This window comes from Moschus berezovskii, chromosome 2 (assembly GCF_049115385.1).
Source record: "Moschus berezovskii isolate FMDL1 chromosome 2, NW_MosBer_1.0, whole genome shotgun sequence".
Taxonomy (NCBI): Eukaryota; Metazoa; Chordata; class Mammalia; order Artiodactyla; family Moschidae; genus Moschus; species Moschus berezovskii.
The window spans coordinates 48,643,535-48,663,090 of record NC_142461.1 but is presented as its reverse complement, the minus strand read 5'-3'; the positions used below and the strand labels follow the sequence as shown (position 1 = coordinate 48,663,090).

The window sequence follows — 19,556 nt, the reverse complement described above, 5'->3', positions numbered from 1 at the left end:
TTCCAGATCTTTAGAGACTTGAGGACAGATGTACTCTTGGTTAAACTCCAATATCTAAGGTGATATCGTCCCTGTTTCACTGAACAAATTGTAGGCTATTGTTTCACTCCTAACTATATTAATCCAACTTCTTTAATAAAAGAAAGACTTTTTTTTGTCTTCGCTTCATTTCAGAGAACAGAATCTAAAGTGCTCAGGAAATGACAAGATACAGAGATGAATGTGAGGGACAAGTGCTGGATCTAACAGTGAAAGAGGAAAGAAGGTCCAGAGGCAGAGGTCTCGATAGCAGGATGCTAGTGTCTTCTGGGAGAGCTGGGACCCAGAATGATACTCTCATCTTCAGGGCAACTCCTAACTCATCATGTACTCCGACATACATTCTTACCTTTGTTTCTTCCCTGTTTACCCTGTGAAAGGGTTATTATTACTCTCATCTGATAAACAAGGAAGCTGAAACTATAGGAAAATTAACCATGATGTCCAAAGAAACCAACAGAAACAAGAATAGAGCAGTTCCAGTTAGCCAACTTTACATCTCAAGCACGCAGCATTCTTGGGGGGCTGGGGGGGGGTGTCAAAAAACAACACTCCAAAACCCATACCCACAGAAATATAAATGTGTGACCTTTCAGTAAAGGACCCTTCACCACTTGTTGTGTCCAATGGGTAACCCATGTCATTTGTAAGTGAAGTCAACTTTCAATAGCCTACTGCATGTCAGGGTATTGACATGGGTGCAAAGAAGAAACCAAACACAGACCCTGCCCTTTAGTCACTCACAAAGAAAGGCTTACATACCGTGTCCTTCTCCAGTGTGGGTGAGTGAAGTCTCCGGGCTCCTCCTCAGCCCCTTCACCTGCTAGATCCACCCTCATTCCTGAACCTGCCCCCTGAATGACAGGAGCCAGCCTGAGATGGTAGGAGGCCAGCCTTTTTCCTCCCCTCTTTCAAAGGGCTCCTGAAACCATCCTTCTCCAGAAGAAAGGAAGCCACAATTCTCCCTTCCCTGGGGGCAGCAGTAGATCAGGTTCTATTACCTGAGAAGGCCCCTGGGCTAATTGAGATCACAAAGGCTTTAGGGCAGAGCCTTGCATCTGTATCTGTTCTTTGTATAAAACTGAACCAGGAGTAAAGCATCACCCTCAGCAACTACCACAATCAATAAATCACAGATCCACAGAAACACTGAAACAAATTCTACCAGGAAAACCAACTGAACAACACAGGGGCTTCCAGACTGGGAAGGAGGGTGGGAGTAGGGGCAACTATCTTTTCTTACTGCAAATTTACCAGAAACACAAAACTACTGTTTACTTGCGCTAAAACCTCATATCCTCCCCCTGTCTCTGTTTCTCATATAGGCACAAGCACACACAGTCTCGCCAATTTTAACCTCTAGATTCTTCCTTCCACCCTGAAACAATAAAGGCAAGTTTGGGTGCCAATAACTGCAACCAGAAACAGAAAGGAAGAGGGTGTCCTGCACCACCTTCTTGGGGGTCCCAGGGAAAACTTCAAAATGGATCAAGTGTCTCTTCCCTACTCCTCTCTTTTCTGCTCCTACTCTCAACTCCCAGGGACCAACACCCTGAGCTCTGGTGGCCCCAGGCTCCACATTCCACTCCAGCCACCCACTCCCCCAGGAGCTGAAATTCCAAAGAGATTAATAGATAAAAAGATGCAACACTTTACAGTTTGAATGGTTTGGTAGTCTCTTAATCTCCTCAGATATATTTTGTTAAAGAAGTACACGCAGCCCATTTTAACTTCCAGTGGAAAGATCTTCAGGTAAGGAAAGAAAGAAAAATGTGTTTTCACCAGTATTAGTGTGCATGCTATGGACATGTGTGCATGCTAAATTGCTTCAGTCGTGTATGACTCTTTGCAACGCTATGGACTGTAGCCCTCCAGGCTTCTCTGTCCATGGGATTCTCCAGGCAAGAATGCTGGAGAGGGTTGCCATGCCCTCCTCCAGGGGATCTTCCAGACCCAGAGATTGAACCCACTTCTCTTACATCTCCTGCATTAGCAGGTGGATTCTTTATGACTAGTGTCACCTTGGAAACCAGTATTAGGAGGGCAAGTAAAATCATCTGGGGGCAAAGGAGCCACCTATAGGTGGCACAGAGGTCCTCCAGGCTCCCCTAAACTGCTCTACTTTCCAAAGTTCCTCTCTGTCTTTTGCTTGCCAAGTACAGACTCTTAGAAGGATCAATTCATTTGTTTTTGCTGTTGGTGTTGTTTTTAACACTTCCCGAAGAGGAAACAGGAGGCAAGATAGAGATGGGACAGCTGAAAGTCCTGGTTGTTCACAGGTAGACCAGTCATTCTTGCAATTATGGGGGAAGCAAAATAATTACTCTAAGGGCATGATCTGTTCATCCATGACCCAGTTGCTTAGAATTCAGAATTAGACCTCCAAGTAAAGTTTCACCTACTAAGCTCATTGGTGCCACTTCCTCTGCGTGGAGGTGAGGAGACGGTAAGACTATCAAGAAGTATTTTATTTTCAGAATTCTCTCTAGTAAAACCAGACACTACTTTATAGCCCCTGGGGCAGATCTTAACTTTGGAAGATAAGAACAAAAAATAGGCCGGGGGTAGAGCTGGCCAAGTAAGCTCTGGTCCTCTCACTTATCACCTCAAAGGTTCATTTTGGGTTTAAAGTGGTAGGGAAGGGAAATGAGTTTTCTGGTCTTCCAGATCTCTGATTCCAGGCCTGTCCCCAAACTGAGAGGCCACAATTCAACCTGAAATCAGACCTGAAGGCTATAGGAAAACTCCAGGTCTCTCGTTACACTTCAGTTCCAGAAATGCGGTGGCAGGATCAACTTGGCCTGGCCATCTGCAAAACAGGACTTCACAGGCATGCAGGAGGCACAGTGTAGCTACTTATCTAAACCAAAACTTCTGAGCTCCACCTAGGAACACAGCCACAGCAAGCCTGATCCAAGGAACTAAATTCCCAGATGTCAGGACTGTCCAGTTACAGTGAACAAGAGGCTGGCCAATTCCTTCTCCAACATGGACCGGTCTTAGATAAGTCCTCACCCTCCCACTCCCCCTTCCACCCTCAGACTGACCTGCAGCAGACCCAAGAGAAATGGTCGTTCATTTTAGCAGAATGCTAATTGCACCCAGACATTAATAACCACTATTAATAGGCAGTGGCGGTTCTGGAAACCCCATGACTCCTCAGCCATCTAACTGGTCCACATCACTTTGGCCCTATTGCGTGGCATTCAGCATCAGCAGACAAGGAACACTTTGCAGGAAAGGATCCACACACATGGATCCAGGAGTTAACTTACTCCATGTTCTCCAGGGAAAGACACCTGATCACAGGGGCCTGCACGACCACTGCCGACAGAAATTGTTGGTTTATCATCACAAAGGCATCCCAGTCGACTGGCACAGGACTCTGCTGGCTCACAGCACCTTGCCCTTTGACTGTACACACCCTAGAGCCCCGAGGGCATCTTATCTGCAGTCCTACCCACATCCCGCACTGAAGGACAGCAGCATCTTTTCTAAGTGTAGTAACTACAGAGAGAGAAAATGTTTACTGATCCCAGAATCAAAACAAAATTTAAGAAAAGAAAAAAAGTTGAATATGCAAGTTTTGGTATCACAGAAGAGTTCAAACAAATGGCACACTGTGAGGATCCCCCATCTCAAAACTAAATTCTTCAGGTTCTTTTCATATTGGGTTAGAAATGCATATACTAGTAAGTCTTGAGACTCAATGGCATGTTAAAATGACTGTACCACAATTCATTAACATCAGAATCTCTCTCCTCCATTTAGTAAAATTTTATTCTGGAAGTTTCTGGGAAGGTAATTTTTTAAAATAGTATTTAACTAGAGATGTATTTGCCACTCCCTTCATTCTTATTATCCTCTTTGGAAAAGCTGCTTGCAACTCAGAGCCCCAGGAATGAAAAGAGGAGTCAGTAAAAATTATCTTTGTTAGCAAACTAACGTTTGCTTCATCATCACAGGTTTTGAGCTCTGCCTAAATGTTATTTTATCTAACAATTAAAAAACCCTTGATTAATTTCTCCACTGTAGTGTTAAGGAAAGATTAACTGTACTGAGGTTCTCTAGCAAGGAATTAATAAAGGAATCAAGCACTTGGCTCTCAATAAGACAAGACTACCCAGATTTTCTAGTGGGAATATTCCAGAACACAAGCATGTTTTCTTCGGGGAGTTTAACTCACCAAAATTATTAAAAATTGAGATCAAACACTAGTGCAAAGCCCCAAAGGAAATCATACTAGAGTGGAGAGATTTTTATCAAATGAAAACCTGAAAAGGTAAAGTTTTTATAGTGAAAAATAAAAGGCTTTCTCCCTTACAAGAAAAAAATCCTGCTGCCCTATATCGACGTTTAGGGTTCAAACAACAAAACATATACAGATATTTAATAAGTGTGTAAAGATCGTCACTGTGAAATGAATGCAGATTTCACAAAGCCGAGCTTAAACAGACAGGCAACCATTACCATCCTTTCCCAACCACTAAAAGCCATTCTCATTCTTGTACCCAACAAATGCCTCCACTAAGATGTAATAGCAAACAGGTCCTTGAAATGGCTAACACTGGGAGGTAAAAAAGAAAAGAACAGGAGGAGAGAGCAAGAAAGTCAAAATCATACTGTGTATTCTGCAGTTCCCTAAGGGGACACTGAGCTCTCTAGATTGCAGTACATAGGATATTATTATTGTGACTGAAATGAAGTTAATAAAAACCAGCATACAGACTGGGGAAACTCAGGTCCCCACTGATGGAATACTTCCCACAGAATGTATTTTAAGCATATATGTACCTGGGTAATTTATAGCAGTTACTTAAATAAGAAAAACAAAACAGAAAAAAACTAGTATATTGTTTTTCATTTTATGATTCTAAGACATCTCTTTATAATTTACATCATTTCCCAAAGGCAATATTAAATTTGATATTATAAAACCAAAGAGACTATTTCAGCTCCTGAATGTAAATCCACTGAAACTCTTATCCTCATTCTTAATGTTATCCAAAGGATATCACCCAATCATAGGAGGAATGTAATTTCATTTTTAACTATCTTTGAAAAGTGTCACAAAAGCCCAAAGTGATTTGTCTCCTGAAAAAAAAAAAAGTCATAAGCCTTTATCCTAAAGAAAATATATGTTTCTACCTTTCTTAAAGCACAAAAACCCTGGGAGACCACTGCACTGTTTTAGTTTCTGGTTAACCCCAGATATGGAATATCCCAACTTCAAAAAGATTTCATTCTTCCTGGATTCCCTGAGTTCACAAGTTATTTAACTCAAGAACAATTTCTGAGCCACAAAATGAAGCATATTAGTGTAGTTTCTCCCTGTCCCTTGAGAGGCCACAATTTTAAAATAGTTCTCATCTCACAGGCTCAAAACAAACTACCAGAAAGACAAGTCAAAGGCTCTTTTTTGAAATCAGCCTTAAAGGAGAAAGGGGTTGTTTTGGAGGTTAATTCAGAGGTGCAGGTTTAGGTGTAGGCTTGTGGGTGCACTCCTTACTTGCCTGCCATACTGACAGAGACTATCTCAGTGCCACCGCTGCCCAGATCTAGACAAAAATGCCAAAAGAAACTCTACCTAACAGGTTCCATGAATATGGGTTCATTTCTTTACTTTGCTAGCAGGAGTAGGATCGACAACCAAATATGTTTTCAGAGAGCAAGCCTGTGTTTATTATATACATGAGAGGATGGCTGTGAGAAAGACGACTTCACTGACTCACATCAAAGGAAGGAAAGAGCTGCATCTCAGCAGCCTTCCTGGCTTGAAAAGAACTGTCTCCCTGTAACTCGCTTTCAAGCCACACATCAATCTTCAATATAATTATGTTTGACAGAATATAAGCTCTCGGCAGTTAACTTGTTTACAATAAATGCTTAGTTTGGGTACACGGACTATATTTCGGTCTTAGAAATATCAAACGTAAACCTACAACAGTCCCACTATCCGGCTGAGAATTATTTTGCTATAAATCTTTTTATTGGGGGGCTGAGGGAATTACTTTGCAGTTTGTTTTCCACTAACCACTTGGAACAGTGTGAAAAGAAGTACATTTATACTCTGACCCTGGGCTAATTGGAACTCTATACATTTTCACAGGAGAGCATGCGGTATCAATCCGGAATATGAAGGTCGGCGCCTAGATGGTTTCACCATGGCGGCAAAAAAACACGTGTGCAGCAAAATGGCTCTTACTAAGGGCACAGCATTCTCCTTCAGTTCTTTTTCTCCTCCAAGTCTCTTGGGAACTAACAACCATTTGTGATGGCATTGGCAGACTTTCAATAGTAAGCTCCAGTTGAGGGGTGAGGGGTAATAAGTTAGCCGTAAAAATGTGCTGAAGGTGCAAACTCACTATATGAATGGACCTGTAAATAGAGTAAGTCATGCTGAATGTTACCTGGAGATTCATCTGTGAAGAAAAAAGAAAATCAGGATCACCTTGTTCATCGTTATCAAGTGCCTTTACTTGAGTCTTAAATGAGTAATAACTTCCCTTTCAGTGAACAATTTGCTCCTCTTATACCCCCTAAATAACAAAGGACGTTCATTCCTCTAGTACCACATCTTCCAAGCCTATGGGACAAAATCTTATCTGAATGGAGCCTGGTGAGTGAAAGCTGGCAAAGCTTCAGGAGAACCCTGGTTTAGCCTCACTCTCCTCCATGAGCTACTTCCAGGCATGTATCCTCACTAGCATTCTGAACCCTTTCTCATTTGCAGATCATGGTAAACTGATCATCACAGGGTTTTCTCACTTGTTTCTTAATTTCACAAACATCATGTTACCAGATTTCTATAACTCAACTTTAACATATATATATATATTTAATATATAATAATTATTATATATTAAAGAGATCATTTTAAGAAACCTAGTTTAAGTTTACTTTCCAAAATAACTAATACTGGGAAAATGTTGTTCCTTTATTACTTAACAGTGAGATCCCAACTTCTTTCCTTCTAGTCAATGTTATCATTTCAGGCAGCATAAAATAGAGAATTTTTTAAGTTTTTCAGCTTCTAATAAAGAAGACATTAAGTGATTTGTAAGTTTCAAGAGTCCTCAAATATATTTTATTAAAAAAACTTGTCACGTGACTTCAGTATGCGAGAAAGAAAGGAAAAATATTTTCACTGAATTATCAACCTCACAGATCTTTTTGTTAATATCAAAAGCACTAGTTTGCAACATGAACTAATGGAAAATTGTTAAATTCACCTAAAATAATCACTTCTTTTTTTGATTTAAATAAGCTCTTTTAAAACCTTGACTATTTAACTGCTATTTACTTAGGGAAGGGGAGACATGGAGAAGGTGACTGATGAAAAAAAAACAGTGTTTTTTTTTTTTATTGTACAACAAAAATTCCCTCCAAGGCAAAAAGACATTATGCCAAGTTCCACCCAGAATTAATGTTTAGGTTTAAATTATAAAGCCCAGAAAAAATGGAACCACTAATAGACCCTTAAAGCTCGTGGCATTCGTCAATGATGTTAGGTTATGTAAATGTTAAAATTGAAAAACCTTTTGCTGACAAAAGTATTTTAATGAAAGCACTATTAACTAGACTGTCTAAACTGAAATTTTTTTAAAAAAAGGGAAAAAAAAAGAAGCTTTTTGAGCTATATGACATAAATTCCAGTCTGAAAGGGATTATGCTTTGGACAGTTCTGGGATTATGAGACCTCCACCAGGAAGGGTTTACTGCCTATCTTATTCCTTTCATTTTGTTACTCTCAGAAAGGTTTTTAAAGATCGAACCCAAGAAAACTCTTAGCTACAAACCAAAGAAATAGTCTCCTCTAACTCTGTCAACTGAGTCCAAGCTTGGGCTCCAGCTGCTCTGATGGCCAACCTCATTTGTGGTTTTAGTATCCATACAACAACAGGGGTTAACTCCCTTGTTTGGGCTAACTCCACTGTCATCACCCAAGTTTCCAAGCACAAGCAATTTATGAACAGAGTAAGAAATACAGCCTACAGTGAAAGAACAGTAGCCACCGATTTCAGCGGCTGCCAGTCAGCTCATTCCAAGTTGCTGAAAGCGCTGCCCTGGGGAATGAGGGCTGGAGGCTCAGCAACGTGAAGGATTATCGATTCAATAGTTCCAAAGATTGCAGACAGCAGCCAAAGCCTGTGCATCTCAGAAGACAGTGTATGTCACCTATGTGAACGTCAGGTGATGCGTCCGTGTGGAAACCCGGGGTCCCCCCACAATGACACGTATGCCAAGAAAAAATAAGGGTGTTCATTATTCATCTTCAACTTTCTCCCCCCATCTTGGCTGTTCTTCCATCAGCCAGAGGAGGAAGAACAGCAGGCCCAGGGACCACACCTAACCCTTACTTTGCAGGGCTTTGTAACGAGAGAAACATTCATTACTGTTTACTTCCATTTACACAGGTGAAAAAGACAGAGGGAGAGAGAAAGAGAGAAGGCAGTTACTCCTTCAGGTAGAATATAAGAAATTGTGATTCCCCATCTTCAACTGTATATGAAGACAAACCAATGAGCACTTTCCATGTCTCCTGAGCAACTACACCCGGGAGCTCCTCTCGGAACTTCCCTGGGCATAGTGAGAACCAGTCTCTCCCCAAAACAGAATTTAGCTAGTAAACACAGCAAAGTAAGTGAAAAGCACTTCAGTTTTTCTGCATCTTCTCCAAGACTAAAAATTGGTACACTGTGTGACAGGTCCACCTCATTTTTCTTAATGATGTTTTTATTATTCTTTCACTCAATTAAAGCAGAAATGGATATTGCATCTTCTGACTGTATAATTGTTATTGTAATCTGTTTTCGATCACTGCTTGGGAAATGGGTCCAAAACAACATAAACTCTCCACTGCCTCAGAAAGCAAGTCATTTTCTTTTACTACGACACTCAAAGAGATATTTATCATCCTGCTCTGTTAGCATCTTTGGGTTATGACTAAAGAAAGTTCTTGTTCTGTTAAGCAAAAATAATAATATTTTGAAAACATTGCTATTTTAAGAGTTTTGATATAAATGTATTTTCCTAGTAAGCTATCAGTTTTTCCTTTTCTTATATGTATATATAAATAACTGGAACATGCACAATAAAAATAAACAGCTTTAATATGGGGAATAATCAGGAAATTTGAAAATCAATCTTATCCAGTTATGAAAGAACAGATACACTTGCTTTCTAGCCAAATTGTTTTTAAGAAGTAAAAAATATTTTTAAAAGAAATAAGAAGATATCTGTGCTTAATATTATGAAATTAAAATTGTTTCTATGAAAGATGTAAATCACCTCTGTCAGATCTTAGTACTCTGAAAAACAATATCTCTAACCAGAATCTCTATTACTTTGTTCATATCTGTGCAAGTCTTCAATAAAACAAAGAAAGTCACTGAGCTACTGTGCACATTTCAATAACCGTGCAACCATTAGTAAGCACCAAAAAGTTACTCTGGTGTGAAATGCAGCCATTTTCATATACAGTAGCTTGCATCATTTCTCCTTAACTTTTTAAAAATCTTTTTTGTTATGTTATGCTATAGTTTAACAGTCCACTGTGCTAAGACAGAACTTCATTCCAGTGATAAGGCAACTAGTTAAGGGTAGACACGAATCTGTCTTACCTACTAGCAAGTAATAATAATACTGAGAGCAATCAAAATTGAACTATACATCCCCCAGAGAGTTTTACTATCCTAATGTGTCCTAAACACATATAAAGAATATTCATAGTATAATACAGGACTATTATAATTTGCTCATAACTTTATTGCAAGGTTTAAATTCTGGAAATTTCTATTAAGAATTTTTTTCCATTTTAAGCATTTGTCAACTAATAACTATCATATTCACTAGCTTATTTTTAATATTTTTAAAGGTATACACATCAATTAAGAATGGAAAAAATATAACCAAAAACCCAATCATCATAATCATATATCTACAGCACATTTACTCCATATTAGGTCATTTTTAGCTGGTTAATTAAAAATCTGAAATAATTAAAAACTCTGCAAATGAGAAGCAAAAGACAAGTTGCAGAAACAATTTCTGATGTAGCCTTTCACTGCCTCTTAGTTATACTGATTTTACCACAATTTTTAAATCATTTGCTATCAAACAGCAAAATAACTATGTCAATTGAAAACAAAACAAAAAAATTATATGTACAGATGGAGTTCCATGATTTTGAAAACTCCATCACAGAGCATTTTTACATAAATACTATGTAACATAAGGTCCTTGTGGGGCTTGTTTCATGTAAAAGAAGAAAATAAATGTTTGGTTGATCACTGAAGTCAGAAATATAGAAAATAACACACTATAGAGGCCACATCTGTACTTTTTTGGAAATGTGTGAGTCCTTAACTGGCTTTTGTTTTAACTCATACTTCAATTCCACTCAGGGCGGTCTACTTTGACTTTGAAGCATCTATCACATTACCCGTAAGTAGTAGGATAATGAATCCTTTGTATATAAAAATCCATTTTTAACACATAGACATTTCCAAACCTCTACTGCACTTTAAAATAAAAAGAATCCACAGCTCTCCATATTGACATCCTAAATTAATGCTGGAGAGCAGTGGTGATTGGAAGTGAGAAAGCTCCAATACAATCAAAGTCAGCAGAAGGAAATCATTCATTTTTAAGTCATTAAAAAGAAAACAAAAGGCAAACTCTCTTCTTCATTTTTGAGCTAAACATAAAGGTCTCCTACTTGAAACCATTTTCAGTTCTTTCCCTCTTTCTTTTCTTTTCTCTCTTTCTCTCTCCCCCACCCTCCTTCCTTTCTTTCTTTCCTTTTTTCCAAAAAATAATGAGTTAAAATGTATGGGTTAGATCCAACATTTCACTGCTGTTCTTATTCTTGGGGAGTTGGGGGGGAGGGGGGACTTGCTGCCAAAGCTTCAGAAAAGAGAGTTTGGGCTGCTAATTTTCCGTTCACAAAATCTAAATTCCCGTTATGCATCTCACACAACTCATGAAATAATATGAAACAGTATTATATCACTGCAAATTGAGACATTTTTATCAAAATAAAGAGTGATGATGCCAACATTTCATTTGTCATTTCCCACTTGTCACTTTTCACTGACAAACTGTTACACATACAACTTTTGTCAAATGCTCCATCCTTAACTATGTTCCAAAATGCCATTGTATCTCAGCATCATGTAAGGAAGATAGTAAAACTACTATGTGACCATGTATTAGTTATACAGGTTTTTTAAAAAGTCTACTTATTAAAGTATAAATAACTTTTTATTTATTTACATGCTATGTAAGATAAAGTTTGGCTTCCTAAAATAAAGCAAACTGTATATACTTTTTGCACATATATGTATGGCTGAGTCCCTTTACAGTTCACCTGAAACTATCACAACATTGTTAATCGGCTATACCCAAATACAAAATAAAAAGTTGAATAAAAAAACTATGTACATATTTTTCTTGCACCTAATATAAGATCACTAGTTATAAGAAATTTTTTAATGATGAGAAATTATCATTTTGATCTCAACAGAAACTTAAAAACCCTTAAAAAAACAAAGAAAATAATACAATTTGAAAGTCATCAAACTCTGTCAATTTGTGTTTTTTTATATATCATATTAACTGTCTCTGCACTAAATCACAAAAAAGGAAAAAAAAAAAAAGAGTTTTAAATTATCAAAGTAGTACCACCAAGTTTGACTGCTTACCAGATTTGCCTTGTCAGATACACCAAATAATTACTATGTCTTGCCTGTAATAAAATTGATTTTCACATTTTAAAAATAACTCAAAATTAACTTTCTTAGATGTTCAATAAATTATAATTAGTCTGTTTCTTTCCCTACCAATAGGTAGGCAAAATATATACATACATTCATACAAGGGGAGAAGAATTAACACAGGATATGTAGTATGTACAGACTGTTACTCTTAGTCACAATCCCCTGGAACAAGAGGATATTACCTATTGTCCGCAGGGGTTAAAAAACAGATGCCTTAAGGGATATCTATGTAGTTTCAATACACACACATACACATATTTCATTCAGATGATCTTGAATATGTAATGGTCAGTGGGTTTCTACTAATGGAATATAAGGCTTCCAAAACTACTCGAAACATCAAATTATGCTCAGGACTTTGAGGGGCGGATACCCTATGTTCTGTTTAATGTGTATGTTTCATTGCATATATTTTTTTTTAACCAAGTATATCTTTATTTTAATAACAGGCCAAGGACAGAAAACACTTTAGAGAGGGCTATTTTTCTACCTCAGCAAAACTACAGAGGACATACAAGACTGTTGGATGACCCCAAGCCTAAGTTCATTCTATTTAGAAGAAATTAAACCCTTTAAAAAAAAAAAAAAAAACAGAAGAGAAGAGGGAAATACAATCTTTTTACTTTTAAAGTAATAACACGAGTCTTCCCCACAAGCACAGTGGTGTTGTACATCCTTAGTTACAATGAATTTAATGTTTTCTCCATTTTTCTATGTTGACAATATGTTTCAAATTTCTAAGTATTTTATACATTTCTGTAGGTTGGTATTATACTCTTTCATATCTGCACTCCTTTCAAAATGTAAAATGTCTCTCATAAGTGCTCCTATGGTGTCTACACCTGAACTGAAGTGCATTTCTTTTAATCGAAAAGGAAATGTTCCACATGCAGATAATTAACACTGTAGACAGTGTTCAGCTCTAAATGAGGCCCTGCCCCACAATCATGATCACATTTGCTTCCCAATTTGAGTACATCAGCATGTATTGCATAATGATATTTTTTCCCTTCCAACAAGATAGTTATGTTCTTGAAAGGGCTGACCGGTAGCAAGAAGAATAGGTCTACTTGGGGTCCAAGAGTTATAACTTCAATAGACAATTCTTCGCCAAAATTAAATGGTTGTTTTAAAAACTAATTTTCCCCCCCAAAAGCTAAATTTTCAAAAAAAAAAAAAAAAAAAAGCAAGATATTCCCAGTGTTTAAACATTTTCCCTTGAACTCTAGAACGTTTAACACCAAAACAAAACAAAACAAAAAATCATCAAAATTCAAAGGAAAATGGAAAATATCAAAAAGATTTCTGATGTTTAATGCCTCCTATCAGCAAATACACCATCTGGTATACTCAAGCGCTGTTCATTCAGTTTAAATAAAGCTGTCTGAAAGTTCTTCTTTAAGCCAAACGTTAAAAAATGAAAATGCTTGTATTAACAATGAATGAAGCACAGTAATTTATTACTATTAAGGCACAACTGGCCAGCGCCTTTCAGCAGTCCAGGAGGAAAGCAGAATGCCTTGCTTCCTCGGGAAACTTGATTGGCATCACTTTCATTTTATGCTGTAGGTTGCGTGGCTGAAGCACTGCATACAGCTGAACATTTTAGGTACTTATGCTAATGGTGGTAAAAGGATCATCTGATTCTTATATTCATCATCCTTAATAATCTTTTCTTTTTCTAAATCTTCAAATAGATCTGTAAGTTTTAATCAACAATTTCACGAATATAAATTTCCCCACCATTAATCATCCTTTTTCAAAATCCTTATGGAGTGAATTACTAGCTGAGAGGGGACGCCAATTCTAGTAAGTGAATGTTACCCAGCAGGGATATAAAGCTGTCAACACCGTGGTGCTCTTGCTTGCTCTAAACTCTCTCCCAGCCTTCATATGTTTTTTAAAGAGATATTAGCCTTTTTTTTTTCCTAAGGACCTACTATAAAAGCTGACTGTCATATATATCTGAGCACTTATATTTTATTACATACACGCTTTAAAACATACTGCTTAGATAAGAGCAAATACAGCCTAGAAAGTGTTAGAAATACAAAGCAAAATTGATCTACTTTCTAATAGTCTTCTAAAGCTAACCACACTGTAAACAACACACTTCTAAGTCCCCTATTAAAACAGAATCCTGTAATAGTGTTTCTACCACCTCATCTAGTCAAATCCAGACACTAAAATAATCTCTCTTGAAAAGAAAATTTAGTTCTCATCAAAAAATACAGCAAACTCTCTCTCCCTCTAGAAAAGTAGTGACAGCAACAGAATTTATTATGGCAACCAATGCATTCAGAAACATTTATTTACCTATTTATCAGAAGCAGTAAGATAAACTGCCATTTTATTGAGCAGCCAATTAACTTAATGATTTCCCCTATTTTTAGGGGGAGACTATTTAAGAAAGAGAATCACTAAAGATTAACTAACACATCTTCCCAAAATTTGAGCTCTGTTTTATTATTATTATTTATTATTACAGCCATCTTTACAACATTGACAAGACCGCAGTATATCTGAAAATGGTAATAAATGATGCAGAGCTATAAATATTTTTGTAGTTGTCTAGGGTTATTATATTGCTTCATAAAGAAAATTTAAACAAGAAGAGGTAGGATAATAGAAATATAATCTACTTTATATATACTCTATGTTCCCACCATCATTTCAATGATAAAAGAACCACTAAATAGAAATATTATCCTAAATATTTTTAAAATTTAGAATGTGCATTTTTAAAAACACTTTGCTTTTCTCTAATCTATATACATGGTTAAAAGTTATGATGAAATAAAATTATGTATCTCAATGTACATTTGGAAACTATCAATATATAAACTTAAACTCACAAAATAATCATTAACAATCAATAAGAAAACTTTGTACTATTGAAATGTTATGTTCTAAGTTGTTATATTTTAAAACTTCCTAAATGAAAAATTTTCCAATCTATTATGTTCTACAGAGTAAAATCTTTTTAAAAAATCATTAAAAATCCACTCTACGTAAACTATTTTATCCACTTTACTATTAAGTATCATAAATGGTACTTATTGAGACAAAATAATGTCATTTTTATTTTCAATTTGGGAAGCAGCAGAGACTTTGATATTACTAAGTTAAGTTAAAGCTCAGAAAAAGTGACTAACCCAGCTTATTGAAATAAATTTATTATTCCTCACCAAGGCTTCGTATTTGTCTATATCAAATTTGTAGTAAGTGGTCAAATGTTAATTATCACCTCCAAAAATATGAAAAGTAACCACTATTTTACACTGAAGGTATCCCTGGTTGACAAAATCAAGCAGTTTCTTTCACAGTTCAGTAAGATATAGGAAGGAAAGAAAAACTTGTTTTAGGGAAGTACAAATGTTAATCATTACATTCTAAAATGTTTAGAGACTTCTTTCAATTCAGTGAGTTTAGAAAGAAACCAAAATTTCAGTCCAGGTTTTTTGGGTTGTTTTTTTTTCCTTATGCATAAGGCCACTGTGAGAACACATCCTCTCCAAGGATTTCCAAAAGTTTTCCAACCCAACATCACTAGCACTTATCATGTCATCTCACTTTGGTCCCACCATGTTCACTATTTATTTTTCTTTCTTGTATGCATATAATAAAAAATGGTATCAAAAGTCCAAAGTTATTCTTTCAGTCTCAAGACAGCACATTAATAAACACTATTTCTAAAAAGTGAGTCACAAAACTTCGAAGTTTTCTTTTGCTTCAAGTCCCTAAAATGAAAGATACATAAGCCCACAATCTATAGCCAAATAATTTTATTAAAGCTTAAAAAACTGAGCAAATGAGTACTTCGCAAGAGAGATGATTAATATAAGGAACTAAGGCAAACCATCCTGAATGTCTACAGTGAAGAAATAATAATAATAAAATAAGTAAAACCAAAAGCCTGTTCTTTTATAAATTGTCCATTGTCTGTTTATAAAATTTCTTTAAAAGGGACTGGATATTTCTAATTAAGTCTTTACTTGGAAATACATACAATGGCTATTTAGAGCAGGAAAACGTATCACTAACTTTTCCTAGGGTTTTGTTTCATTTTCAGAAGGCTAATGTAAGAGTAACATTAAATAGGCTAATACTGAAAATATTAAGGGGAAAAAACTTTTAGAAGCAAAAAAATTTTAAATTAGTAATTTATGTCAAACAGAAAAACTGCATGCCATGTAGAACTGTGTATTTACATGTATAAAACAACTAAGGAAATGTCCTATAAACCTCAAAATATTTTAATAGTGTTTAAATTTCTTTCATATCTTTACTTCATAAAATTACTTTCCCTAACCACTTTAAAAGAAAGTGGTTGTTTAAGTAGTAAACACTGCAAAAGATTTTAAGTAACATTAAATTCTTGGAAAGAAAAACAGCATGTAGCCAATAAGACCACTATACCATTTTTACCTGTTGTGCTATATAATTCCGTAACAAAGTTACAAATGCATGTAACTTTAAACTTTATTTTTTTTAAACGGTAGCATTAAAGTCTCTAAGGGCCTGACAGATTCGCAGGGATTCTTTATTTCCCACTTGAAATAAAGTGGCTGGAAATACTCCCAGTTGTTAATCATTTGTCTCGAAGCACTGTCCTAATAAAGTAACATCAACACCCTTGCTCCTGGTCTAACCTGAGCATTCAAGATTAGTCCATAAAAGCGATCGCACCTAAGCTCCATCCCTGCAACAGACACTCTTGAGGCAAAGCAAAAGAGTTAGATCACTAAAAAGCTCTCTAGGAAAATCTAGAAACAGTTAGCTGGCTGTGACATAAACCTGCCAACACCTCAGCACACAGTGGCAAAGTGCCCAAAAAATGCCACCCTCCGGGTAAACCACTTTCTTGTTTTAACTCGAGATGAAGCTACCAGTTGCAGATGAGAGGCGACGGGGGCATTATTTGGCAACCTGGAACTCACTTCCTGTAACCCTACACCGCGACAGCGCCTAATCAACCTGAACCCTGACACCCGGGCCTTGAGCGCCCCGGCCGCGGGCTGCGCGCGCCTCCCCGCTCCGGGCTGTTACCTCCCACGGCCTTGGCCACTGCGCCGTTGGGCCTCCCGCGGGCTCCCATGGGGCTGCCGTTCTGCTCCAGCCGGGCCACCTTCGCTGGGGGAGGACCCTTGACGTCGGGACTGCCGCTCCGCCGGTCGGGGCTGTCCCGCAGACACGGGCTCTCGCTCCGCCGCTCCATGCTGCTCCGACTTGGAGACAAAGTTCCCACCGGCAGGTCGCAATAAAACGCGCAGGGACCTAGGGAGGGGGCGGGGGGGAAAGGGGAGGGAAAGAAAAAAAAAAAGAGGGAAAACCGCTCACACACGTGATAGACGTTTAGGCCAGTGGGGCAGCGCGCCGCACCAAAGCCACCCAAACTTCCTCCCACGCTGCCCGAGGGGCCCGAACCTCGGTTGGCCGGGGAAACCGGACCCAACCTGACACTGGGCGGCCCACAGTAAACCCAGAACTTGGGGTGCCGCGACCCTGCTGCTCCCCAGAAGTTAGCTCTCGGTCACGAAGTCCGGCCCCTCGCCCAGGGGCGCCCAGAAGTGATCCATTCATTGGGACAGGGTTGGCATGACCAGTTCTCGGGTGCGACGGCCTTGCTGTCGGGGGGGAGGGGGGGTCAGGGATGCGGAAGAAATGTACTTCATAAAAAGACATCGCACGCACTCAAGGAGGGGTGGGGGTGCACACAAGTCCATAAGAAAACAAATTAACCACACGGTGAAGGCGCTATGAATCGCCCGGCAGTAGGCAAAGGCCTGGCAAAAAGACCCTTGAATCCCTGCTGTTTATCTTTCCCGAGCACGTCTTGAGACACACACACACACAAACACTTTCACAAAATCAACCCTAATTCCACATTAATAAGCATTCCAAAACACTTGGAGATATTGATTAATCTTCTGAATAACCTTCACCTCAAGGGCGGGGGCTACAATCGTTATTATTTTGGAACGTTATCTTCATCCGATCCTGAGTTTTGTTTTCAAAACCTCTTCAGGATAAAATACAAAAGCAAAAAGCAGTTGAATTATTAGGTGCGGGAGGGAGCAGCCTTCATCAACCCCAATTTTTAAATCTCCCAAAGTTTTCTTCTAGGTCGCTTGGCTGGCAGCGCGCTCCTCACAGAGCCCGCAGATCTCCGCACCCCTGGATTTTTGAGAGGGTGGAGACGCAGGAGGAAACACCTGATGAAAAGGCACTCACATTGTCACTGACATCCCGGAGAAGCTGGAACCCGGCGCAACAAAGTGCGCTGGGAATCCTCGTGGGCGCTCAGGTTGTGGGAGAAGCCGCGTCGACACGGCTCGAGGAGACAAGGTGGGGGTGGCAAAGGGGAGGTGAGAGGAGGGATGCGAGAGATGCAGAGGCTGAGCTCGAGGGCTGAGGGCGAAGGTTGCGCCCGCACTCCCTCCGCTGCGCTGTCCGAGAGAGCGAGAGCCGCGGGGAGGGAACCTAGCCGGACCCGGGGCTTCCCCGGACTCCCGAGCTTGGCGCGGGCGCCTTCGCCCTGAGTACTTACTGCTCACAGTCTGTCTGTAACTTGGCTGGCTGGGGCTCTGTCCATGGAGCAAAAGTAGAGAATCCAGGGTGGAAAGTTTCTGGTGATATGCTTGGCAGTGTTCTAGTCTTCCTTTCTCTTTACTCTTTTCCCTTTCCTCTTTCCCAGGTCCAAACGTTTAAGGTCCTGGGTCAGGGTGTCTTCTTAGTGCGGCGATGATGGTTGTTATGATGATGATGATGATGGGGGGGGGGGGCGGTTGGGTGGAGGGAAGAGGGAGGAGGAGTAGAGGGAAAGGAGGGCTCCTCTAAAGGGGCACCCGAGCGAGCGCGGGAGGAGGCGACAGAGGAGGGGAGAAGAGAGAAGGAGGCTGAAAAAGCCTTTTCACACCTTCGGGAAGGAGACCCTTTCTGGAGAGAAAGGGCTGAGAACTGGGAGGCGGCGGAGGCGGGTCGGGGCTGCAGCTTCGCGGGGCCGCTAGCTCGTGAGGAGGCGCGGCCGAAGAAGCCGTAGGGCCGGTGCCACTGAGAATCGCGAAGGCGCAGGGACCTGGGACCGCGCGCGGGAGCAAAAGCGGCGGCCGCCGCAGCTGTCACCTCCAGCCTCTCCCCTCTCGGCCGCCGCCGCCGCCGCCAGCAGCCGGAGCCGGACTCACTGACGAGCCGCAGAGGGAGACACAGTGAGAGGGAGATGATTATTAGTTGCGTTGAGTCATCAGGCAAAGTGAGTCCTTTTGGGTTGTCCTCGGTTTCCGATTTCTCCCCCTCCCCCTTTCCGTGCCCAGATCTAGCGCCTTCAAAATAATAATTTGGGGTGGGGGTAGGGGAAGTCTCTGGGTTATTTCGGGATGGGGGTTGGGGGGGAGAGATCTAAACCCGAGCCAGACTGGTCCACCGCATTGTAGGAGAGTGGGGGGCGGGGAGGAGGGCCGGGGAGGTTGCGGGGGGAGGGGGGCCCCGCCTGGCAGGAAATTAAACATCAATCAATCAATCGCTGTGAGCCAGGCGACCCAACAGCAGCGGGGCTGCAGAGCAGGCAGAGGGACTGAAGAGGGGCGGGTGGAGAGCTGGGAGGAGGGAGAAGAAGGAAGAGAGAGAGTCGGCGGTGGGAGAGCCCTGTGGCGAGGACCGCGCGCGCGCGCGAGGCGGCGGAGGACCGATGGCAGGGAACCGAGTGCCGCGCGAGGCGGTGGCCACGGCTGGTGGGTG

The 19,556-nt window shown here is 40.0% G+C and overlaps 1 protein-coding gene across 1 annotated transcript in view; it reads right to left on the bottom strand.

Annotated features, from left to right (window-relative positions):
* SATB2 (SATB homeobox 2) overlaps positions 1 to 19,191 on the bottom strand; it is a 202,570-nt gene extending 183,379 nt beyond the window's left edge. The window contains exons 1-2 of the mRNA XM_055398427.2: positions 18,370 to 19,191; positions 16,869 to 17,096 (exon numbers count right to left, since the gene is read on the bottom strand). Of these exons, the coding sequence (XP_055254402.1) occupies positions 16,869 to 17,037 (169 nt within the window). The 5' untranslated portion in view covers positions 17,038 to 17,096; positions 18,370 to 19,191. The remainder of the gene's footprint in view (positions 1 to 16,868; positions 17,097 to 18,369) is intronic.
* Between the last annotated feature and the right edge of the window lie 365 nt (positions 19,192 to 19,556).